The following is a 10,906-nucleotide window of genomic DNA, read 5'->3' on the forward strand; positions in this document are numbered from 1 at the left end:
CTGCAATTATATTAGGATTAATGTTTAGAAATAACTTGTATAGACCTGGGAAATCAAAAATGAAAATCCCAATTTTCCTGCACCAAAGGAATTTTCATACTATTGTGAACAAATAAAGAAAAAAACAAATGCTTTCCTACTTGGATCTATGATCAGGTTTGAAATTTCATGCCAATGGGATAAGAAGGCCACAAAGAGTTGTTTCAGATATTTCCCAATTTCACTGATTTTGGAATTCTCTTCTACAAAAATTGTGGATGTGCTCATAATATTTAGTCTCAGAAGTCATGTGCAGCGTAGTTTTGATGAGGAATCTTTGTGCTCCTTCTAGGCAGAAGTACCTTTTTTTTTTTTTTACAAACAAGATGTTATAAGTAATATATTGATAAATAAAATAGGTAAGAGAAAAATCTGGGCAAAAGAAAAAAGATGAAGCCAAAAAGAGGAAGAAAGGAAAGAAATTTAAAAAGAAATTGAGAAGGAATAGAAAATCAAAAGCAGAAAAGTAGTAGAATAATAATGATTGTGATGATGACCCTAATATGAAGAAGAATAAAGATATATAAGAAAGGGGAAAAGGTGGAGCTTAAAAATGAGAAACAGGAAGCATAAAGTTAAGATGAAATGATTTATATTTCTACAGTACTACTTTTATATTGGGTGTATTCCATGAATCCAGTAACTTAGTTTGGTTACCATCACATTCATTTTAAAGTTAAAACAACTTAGGTCTAGAAGCAAGAAAGAACTTGTCCATGTTTCCATAATAGGTTGAATGGTTGTTGTCTTTCATTCTTGAAGAGAACCAAAATGACAACACTATGCTAGAGTCGAGTTACAGCTGCTGTTATAGTCTGTGGAGTTCTCATTTTTCATTAAGCAGCTTCTGAATTTCCCCATCATTTTCATCAAACCAGTCTTTATATTTGTGAGTGTTCAGATTCAGATGAGTAAACGCATTGCTGTTCACCAAATCTATGAAAGCTGCCTATTCCTTTTCTGCTTCATTGTTGCCCACTATGTCTTAGCTCAATTTACCCTCTAAGTTGACAACATACTGCTCCTTCTCAGAGAAGCACTGTAATCTGTTGACATTAATTCTTTTTTATTGTAGTTTTTTTTATTTTTAAAACATATGCAGGGATGTTTTTCAACACTGACCCTTGAAAAACCTTGTGTTCCCATTTTCCTTCCTTTTCTCCAACATTCCCCTAGATGACATGTAATCCAATATATCTTAAACATGGTTAAATATATATGTTAAATTCAAAATAGACATACATATTTATACAATATCTTGTTGCACAAGAAAAATCAGATAAAGCAAATGAGAAAGAAAATAAAATTCAAGCAAACCACAACAAAAAGTATGAAATGCTATGTTTTAATCCACCCTCAGTTTTCACAGTGCTCTCTCTGGGTGTGGATGGTTCTCATCACAAGATCAATGGAACAGGCATGAATCATCTCATTGTTGAAGAGAGTCATATCCATCAGAACTGATCCATATAATCTTGGTATTGATATGTATAATGATCTCCTGGTTCTGCTCATTTCACTCAGCATCAGTTCATGTAAGTCTCTATAAGCCTTTCTGAAATCATTCTGCTGATCATTTCTTATCAAACAATAATATTCCATAACATTCATATACCATAATTTATTCAGTCATTCTCCTAATGATCATCATCCACCTAGTTTCCAGTTTCTTGACAGTACAAAAAGGGCCGCCATAAACATTTTTGCAAATGTGGGTCCCTTTCCCTCCTTTAAAATCTCTATGGGATATAAGTCCAGTAAAAACACTGCTGGATCAAAGGGTATGAACAGCTTGATAATCCTTTGGGCATAGTTCCAAATTGCTTTACAGAATGGTTGGATCCATTCACAATTCCACCAACATTAGTGTTCCAGTATTAGTGTTCCAGTTTTTTTCACATCCCCTCCAACATTTCTCTTTATCTTTTCCTGTCCTCTTAGCCAATCTGAGAGATTTATAGTGATATCTCAAAGTTGTCTTAATTTGCATTTCTCTGATTAAAAGTGATTTAGAACACCTTTTCATATGACTAGAAATGGTTTTAATTTCTTAATCTGAAAATATTCTTTGACCATTTATAGTGGAGAATGGCTTGAGTTCTTATAAATTTGAATCAATTCCTTATATGTTTTAGAAGTGAGACCTTTATCAGAACTTTTGAATATAAAAATATTTCCCCAATTTATTGCTTCCTTTGTATTCTTGCCTGCATTAGTTTTGTTTGTATAAAAACTTTTCAACAATATTAAACAATCTTTTATGTTTAATAATGAATTTTAATTGTTCTTTGGTCACAAATTCCTTCCTTCTCCACAGATCTGAGTTTTAAACTATGCTATGGTCTTCTACTTTGCTTATAAACTTACTTTTTATGAACCCATTTCAACTTTATCTTGGTACATTGTGTTAGATGTGGGTCAATGACTAGTTTCTGCCATACTAGTTTCCAATTTTCCCAACAGTTTTTGTCAAAGAGTGAGTTCTCATCCCAAAATTTGAGGTCTTTGGATTTGTCTAACAATAGATCACTAGAGACATTGACTGTTTTGTCGTGTGAACCTAACCTTTTCCATGGATCTACTACTCTGTTTCTTAGCCAGTACCAAATGATATTGATGACCTCTGGTTTATAATAGAGTTTAAAATCTGGCACAGGTAGGCCACCTTTATTTGCATTTTAATGCAATTCTCTTGAAATTCTTGACCTTTTGTTCTTCCATTTGAATGTTGTTATTATTTCTAGGTCAGTAAAATATTTTTTTTGGAAGTTTGATTGGTATAGCACTAAATAAGTAGATTAATTTAGGTAGGATTGTCATCATTATTATATTTGCTGGACCCATCCAAGAGGACTTGATATTTTTCCAATTGTTTAGATCTGACTTTATTTGTGTGGAAAGTGTTTTATAATTGTGCTCATATAGTTCCTGACTTGCCCTTGGCAGATAGATTCCCAAATATTTTATACTATTGACACTTATTTTAAATGGAATTTCTCTTTGTATCTCTTCTTGTTTGATTTTGTTAGTGATGTATAAAAATGCTGATGATTTATGTGAATTTATTTTGTATCCTACAACTTTGCTAAAGTTGTGACGTTTCTAGTAGTTTTTTAGTTGATTCTCTGGGGTTCTCTAAGTTTATCATCATATCATCTGCAAAGAGTGATAATTTGGTTTCCTCATTACCTACTCTAATTCCTTTAATCTCTTTTTCTTCTCTTATTGACAAAGCTAGCATTTCTAACACAATATCGAATAGTTATGGTATAGTGGGCAACCTTATTTCACCCCTGATCTTATTGGGGATGGTATAGGGTTTTAGAGACCTTAGATCATCTTTACAATACTGTGAAGAAACACTTTGTAGCAAGTCACTTTAACTACCATTCTATGGAATTGTATTTCATTTTTGAAATGCCATTGAATTGTATTTCATTCCCAATGAAAGTGGACCGTGAATGGGTGTGATGTAATTGAGAACTTTCTAAGGAAAATTCCTGAGGCAAATGGGGACTTTAATAACTTCCATCTTGAAAGAACAGAATTGTTGGGTGGGTTGTTCCATTCTTTTGTGTGGATCAACAGTAGACATTTTTTAAAAAAGCAATACCTTTTGATTTCAAAATTCATGAAGATAGTTTTCAATAGTCACTCTTGCAAAACTTTGTATTCCCCAATTTTTCCCTTTCCCCCCTCCACTTCCTCTGCTAGATAACATAAAATCCAACATGTACAATTCTTCTCTGTATATTTCCACAATTATCATGCTACAGTAGAAAAATGAGATCAAAAAGGGAAAGTGAGAAAGAAAAAATCAGACAAACAACAACAAAAGAGGTGAATACAATGTTGTGATCCATGTTCAGTTCCCACAGTCATCTCTTTGGATATAGATGGCTCTTTCCATCACAAGTCTATTGGTTGATGGGGTAGCATTGTTTGTTTGTTTTTATTATGGATATCAGATTTTATTTTATTTGTTTAACAAAAGAGAACATTTTCATGTACCCAGCAGAACATCAGGGAGGATTCAAAATATATCACAAAAAATTACCAGTTTAAGAAAGTGCATATATAAAAAATACACATACACATATATTTATATATAATAGTAGAAGAAATTATATTCATGAATGTCCAGCTTTTCTTTCCTTCCTTGTAAATTGTTCTTTTGTTCTCTTTTTAATTTTATTCTTCTCCCTCCCCTTTCTTCTTTCCCCCACCTTAAGCAGGTTATAGTTAAGAAAGAAAATATTTATTTTTCCATATTTAGCAATATACATACACACACATATATTCCGCCCCCTCGATGCCCACTAACATGCAAACATAATTTTCCTATCTCTGCTGACTCTTTCCTTTAATTCTTATTCTTAATTTGCCTTGCTATTACTTAACCTCTCCCTTCCCCATGGATAATTGATATAAAATTTCTTTTGATTCTGGTTAATAGAAAGTCCTGAAAATCTACAAGTTCATTAAAGGTCCATTTGTCCTCATTCAATATTACACAGAATTTTGCTGCAGTGATATTTTTGGCCACAAGTCCAGTTCTTTTGAGGGTTGGTAGATATGATTCCAGAACTTGTGGCCTTTTATTGTGGCTGCTGTGCCACAATGCAAGCCTGTGCAAGTCTAATTGTAGCTCCAGTATATTTGAATTTTCTTTTTCTTGTTTTGTGTAAAAATTTTCTCTGTCATCTAGTAGTTTAAAAATTTATCAGTAATATTCCTATGTATTTTCCACAAAGGATCTTGTTGAAATGGTGACTGGTGGATTTTTCCTGTTTCTACTTTTCCCTTATGTTCTATCACTCCAGGACAATTTTCTTGAATTCTTTCTTCCATTATTGTGTTAAGATTCTTTTCTTGGTCACAACTTTCAGGGAGAAAAATTATTCTAATATTTTCTCTTCTTGATCTGTTTTTCCTATCTGTTATTTTTCCTATAAGATGTTTCATATACTGTTCTATTGTTTCATTCTTTATAATCTGTTCTGTTATTTCTTGGACTCTTATAGATTCATTGGCTTCTCTTTACTGAATTCTAATTTTCAAAACTTTATTTTCATTTTTGAGTTGCTTTCTCTCCTATTCTAGTTTGTTAATGTTTCTCCCATAACCTTTGGGTTTTTCTTAAATGATTTTTTTCTTTATTTTTCTTTTTTTGGAGGCAATTGGGGTTATGTACCTTGCCCAGTGTAACAAAGCTAGAAAGTCTTAAGTGTTTGAGATCAGATTTGAACTGAGGTCCTCCTGACTTCCAGGCTAGTGCTCTATCCAATGCACCACATAGCTGCCTCTTTTGGATGTTTTTTAAAAAAGGTTTCCTTGAGTATCTCTCATTTGATTTTTAGATTCATTTTTCACTTCTATAAATTCTTTCAGATTAGAAAGGCATTTCATGTTACTTACTTGTTGGGTGAGAATGTTTTTCTATGGTCTTCCCTGTTCCCATAGTAAGTTTTTGTGGTGGGGTTCTTTCATCTTGGCCATTTTCTTTTTTTAAAATAAGAAGTATTAGTGTAAGCATCTCTAATCATGGGATGATGGTTCAAACTTTACTTCAGCTCCTCCCTTTGACCTGGAACCCCAAACCAAGAGCTCTTTCCTTCTGTAAGTGCCTGCAGCCAGCAGTATCCTTGACCCCTCTGCCTCTGTACTCCTGTTGTGCTGATTCCTACATGCCCAGGGTTGCTCTGCAGTACATCTGGGCCTGGCATTCCTAATCAGACAAGGTATGCTCAGTTTTCTTGGACTCAAATCCAGACTCCTCAAGTAGTCAGAAGGAAAGTTTCTGTAGATCCTGCTGAGTGTCAACTCACATGTTGCTAACCATGGGGATCTACACTTGACATTTCTGCAGAGCTAACCTGGAGGTGTTTGCAAATCACATAGGTTAATCCTGGCCCCAGGTGTTGGAATCCTTACAAACTGCTAACTGATTAGAGTTGATCTAATCTTACAAGAAGATGTTTTGGGCAGAACCTGAAACGAGGTACTAAGTAGGACTAATTAATACAAGGCTTGTGTTTACACCTTTACTCATTGGAGTGCACAAGTATGCCAGCTTCACAAAGTAAACTTTGTACCTTTATGAGTTCACACCTCCCTTGAAGCTCTTTGGGCCAGAGAGCACTATGGGAGAAAACCCATAATCCCTCTCTCTCGTATCCCACAATTCCTCCCTCTTGTATAAAAGAAACAGACACAGAGCACTTTGAGAGATTTCACCGGAATGACATGAAGAGTGGAGCTGGCTGGAGGCTGAAGAAAGCAGAGGCAGAGGCTGAAGGACCAGACCTTTGGATTTGGCGACATTTGGAGAGAGCTCTTGGAACCAAGCAGAGAGATAGGCCTCTAAGCTAACCGGGCTATATTGGAGATAATAAAAGATCTGAACTTTTATCACCTGGCTGTGTTTTGAGAAGAAAAAGCTCACAACACCCAGGTCTTTGTTCAGATCATCTCTGGTTGTTTCAAGAGATCCCCTGTTCTGTCTCAAGTCTTCCTGGATTTCCCTAAATCTATGTTTGCTCTGAAATGCAAATTTGTTGTATTTGGGGGAAAATCCGCAGATCTTGAAATATACCAATCTACCCCACCATGTTCCCAGAATCTTCCCCAGCATTATTTATTTTACAGTTCTGGAAAATGATCACAGCTAATTGTGCCCAAGAATGTTTTGTAAGTTTCAAAAACCATCACCTGAATTAGTAAACCTGATGCCAACAGCTACATAAGTCAAATCACAGTCATTCTGAAGAATGAAATATAAGAATCATGAAAAGTAGAGTGATTCACGGCATTCAGAATAGTCTCTAATACAATGAGTAGAAATCTTTAGATTCTGGTTAGTAAGAGTAATCTTACTGTAAGGTAAAAATTTCAATACCTTGTACCAAAGCCACCCTATGTAAAGAGAGGTAAATGAGTTAATTTTAAAAAGTTATCATTAGCTGTTGGGTGTGGCCAACAACTGGGAGGACAAATGGGAATTATATTCCCATCAATAAAGTGATAGCAGAACAAATTTATAGTTATACCCCAATCTATCCTTGAAAAAATGTTTTATTTGCACCAATTATATATTATGGATGGAAAAAGGGTAAGGAAGCAGATGTTCATGCAGATATCATGGAAGAATTTGTGTAATTCAAATATGGATTCAATGTGAAGAAGGGGAGAAAACTCTGAAAGATGAAACTCATCAGATTCATGAAGTTGAAAGACCTAATGAAAATGTTTTTGAAACAGTGGGGAATCAGCAAGAAGCTTTTGTTTAGTAAATGCAGAAGTCATTTGTGTTTCACCAGGACACTTGGACACAAGAGCAATTTGGGTTGGTTGTCTAAAATCTCATGTTATTAGTTCCACAGAACAATTCACAATAATTGTGCACTCAAGACTTGACATTATTCTTTAAGGTTTTCCTGGTGTTCCTGTGGGGCTGCAGAAGGATCACATAGCATTTGGGGATAAAGATGCAGGCTAGCAAGCCAGTACTGGAGCTTAAGATGGAGAAGATTTCTACGGCCGCCATCATCTTCCCCTTAGTGCTCTGGTACGTGGGGAGGAAGGAGACCCAGACACTGCAGAACACCAGCATGCTGAAGGTGATGAATTTGGCTTCATTGAACGCGTCAGGGAGATTTCTGACAAAAAAGGCCACGGCGAAGCTCGCCAGGGCCAAGACTCCCATGTAGCTCAGGACAAAATAGAAGGCAATGAGGGAACCCTCATTGCACCCCAGGATGATGTGCTCACGGTCAGAGTGTGTGTCTGCTTCTGGGAATGGGGGAGAGAGCAGCAGCCAGACTCCACAGAGCATGCCTTGTATCAAGGTGCAAAAGAGAACAACAGAAATGGGGCCTCTGCTTCCCATCCATTTCCTGCCCCTGCTGCCTGGTCTGGTGGCTCTGAAGGCCAGAACCACAATGATGGTTTTGGCCAAAATAGAGGAGACGGCCACCGTGAACATGACTCCAAAGGTTGTTTGTCGGAGGAGGCAATAGGCTGCTGTTGGGCGACCAATGAAGAGCAGAGAGCAGAGGAAGCAGAAGAAAAGGGAGATGAGGAGGATGTAGCTGAGATCCCGGTTATTGGCTCTGACTATGGGGGTGTTTTTGTGCCTCACAAAGACCCAGAAAACCAGAGCTGTGAGGAGAGACAAGCATGCAGCTATAGAAGCCAAAGCCATCCCCAAGGGCTCTTCATAGGCCAGGAAGGTCTCCACTTTGGGGAGGCACTGATTCCTCTCTTGATTTGGATATTGATCTTCAGGGCATTTCACACATTGATCTATGTCTGAAGAGAACAATCAGAGTCTCAATATTTCAGCCTCAGCAAACCTTCCCTTTCAGTGGGCCAATAATATTTGTGGCAATAATACAAATGGCTTCATCTACTTCAATGGGGATCAGAATCTGTTATCAGTGGATAGAACACAAGACTTGGAAGACCTGAGTTTGAATTCTGCTTCAGATAGGTTTGAGGCTTTGTGATGCTGCGTTAGTAAATTACCTTCTTTATACTTCAATATCATAGTTTGTAAAATGCGGATAATTATTGTGCCTACTTCACATAAATGGAAAGAGTTTGGCAAATCTTAAAATAATAAATAAATTTGAGTAATTGTGAGTTGTGACTGACTCTTTGTGACCACATTTGAGGTTTCTTGGCAAAGATAATGGAGGTATTTGGTATTTCTTCTTCTAGACTAATTTTTTCCTGATGAGCTTCCTCATGAGTTTCCTGAGGTAAACAAGGTTATGTGACTTGCCCTCAGTCACAGAGGTAGAAGATGTTGAAGCCAAATTTGAACTCAAGAAGATGCCTTCCCTACTGCAGGCCCAGTGCTTCCTTCATCTACTAAGTAGCCACTAAATACATGCTAGCATATATATATATATATATATATATATATATATATATATATATATATATATATATATATATATATATATATATATAATATTCACAGAATACCTTTTAAACATGACATATTATTCTTAATATGAACAACAAGAATTATAAATTTGTCAGCTCGATGTCATAAAGTAAGGTAATCAATTTATTGCTGAATTAAGTACGGAGAAACTTGGCAAGAAATTCCTACTTTGTGGATCTGAAACCCCAGAAATCTCTCTAATATTGATCACTTTAAACCTTAATTAGTCTTGATTGTTTTGACCTTTCTTCTAGATGTCCCTCAATCTCTGGAGACCATTCCATAGGTAATAAATTTCCTTTGCCTCACTGTAAGTGGGACACCCATTCTGTTTTGCTTGGTCACTCTATGTCCATGTTTCCTGAAGGTGAGTAAGTGTCCTCACAGACTTACCTGTCTGGTTGGAAAAGTGCCTCTCTGGGCAGGGGTCACAGTTAAAACAGCAGCCAGGCCTTCCTTCCTGAGCTTTCCTCTGGAATCCAGGACCACAGGCTTTGTTGCATCTGGACTGAGGAGGCTGCACAGGGAAGTATCAAAAGCTTTTGAGACAGTCATTCTGACAAAGATTAGATCAATTTCCTTGAAAAAGGGACACATATAACTAAGGGTCTGGGGAGTTGGATTTCTTCTCAATTGTAGAAGAGAGGATGCTATTAGGGTCAAAACAACCTGGGTGAGGTTTTCATAAAGAAATAAGGAAATAGAAGACAATACAATGGGAAAGATAAAAGATTTCTTTAAGAAAATTTGAGCTACTAAGGAAAAGTTTCATGAAAATATAGAAATGATAAAAGACAAAATATTTGCTATTTAGTAGAAATAGAACACAATGGAACTATCTAAATAAGGTATCAATATCACCAACAACCATGATGTTGTGGTTACTCTCAAGAGCCAGGTATTCTGGAGAATGAAATCCTAGTTGCCCTAGTAAACATTCCTAATCAGACAAGGTATGCTCAGTTTTCTTGGACTCAAATCCAGACTCCTCAAGTAGTCAGAAGGAAAAGTTTCTGTAGATCCTGCTGAGTGTCAACTCACATGTTGCTAACCATGGGGATCTACACTTGACATTTCTGCAGAGCTAACCTGGAGGTGTTTGCAAATCACATAGGTTAATCCTGGCCCCAGGTGTTGGAATCCTTACAAACTGCTAACTGATTAGAGTTGATCTAATCTTACAAGAAGATGTTTTGGGCAGAACCTGAAACGAGGTACTAAGTAGGACTAATTAATACAAGGCTTGTGTTTACACCTTTACTCATTGGAGTGCACAAGTATGCCAGCTTCACAAAGTAAACTTTGTACCTTTATGAGTTCACACCTCCCTTGAAGCTCTTTGGGCCAGAGAGCACTATGGGAGAAAACCCATAATCCCTCTCTCTCGTATCCCACAATTCCTCCCTCTTGTATAAAAGAAACAGACACAGAGCACTTTGAGAGATTTCACCGGAATGACATGAAGAGTGGAGCTGGCTGGAGGCTGAAGAAAGCAGAGGCAGAGGCTGAAGGACCAGACCTTTGGATTTGGCGACATTTGGAGAGAGCTCTTGGAACCAAGCAGAGAGATAGGCCTCTAAGCTAACCGGGCTATATTGGAGATAATAAAAGATCTGAACTTTTATCACCTGGCTGTGTTTTGAGAAGAAAAAGCTCACAACACCCAGGTCTTTGTTCAGATCATCTCTGGTTGTTTCAAGAGATCCCCTGTTCTGTCTCAAGTCTTCCTGGATTTCCCTAAATCTATGTTTGCTCTGAAATGCAAATTTGTTGTATTTGGGGGAAAATCCGCAGATCTTGAAATATACCAATCTACCCCACCATGTTCCCAGAATCTTCCCCAGCATTATTTATTTTACAGTTCTGGAAAATGATCACAGCTAATTGTGCCCAAGAATGTTTTGTAAGTTTCAA

The 10,906-nt window shown here is 36.7% G+C and overlaps 1 protein-coding gene across 1 annotated transcript; it reads right to left on the bottom strand.

Moving 5' to 3' along the window:
- Positions 1-7,399: 7,399 nt before the first annotated feature.
- On the bottom strand, positions 7,400-10,066 carry LOC127557633 (vomeronasal type-2 receptor 26-like). The gene is made up of 3 exons (XM_051990946.1): positions 10,058-10,066; positions 9,386-9,509; positions 7,400-8,349 (listed from the first exon to the last, which is right to left on the bottom strand). Exons 1-3 carry the CDS (start codon positions 10,064-10,066, stop codon positions 7,445-7,447), a joined length of 1,038 nt encoding a protein of 345 aa, XP_051846906.1. The 3' UTR covers positions 7,400-7,444.
- Positions 10,067-10,906: the final 840 nt, after the last annotated feature.

The sequence above is a fragment of the Antechinus flavipes genome, chromosome 3 (genome assembly GCF_016432865.1).
Source record: "Antechinus flavipes isolate AdamAnt ecotype Samford, QLD, Australia chromosome 3, AdamAnt_v2, whole genome shotgun sequence".
In the NCBI taxonomy this organism is placed as follows: domain Eukaryota; kingdom Metazoa; phylum Chordata; class Mammalia; order Dasyuromorphia; family Dasyuridae; genus Antechinus; species Antechinus flavipes.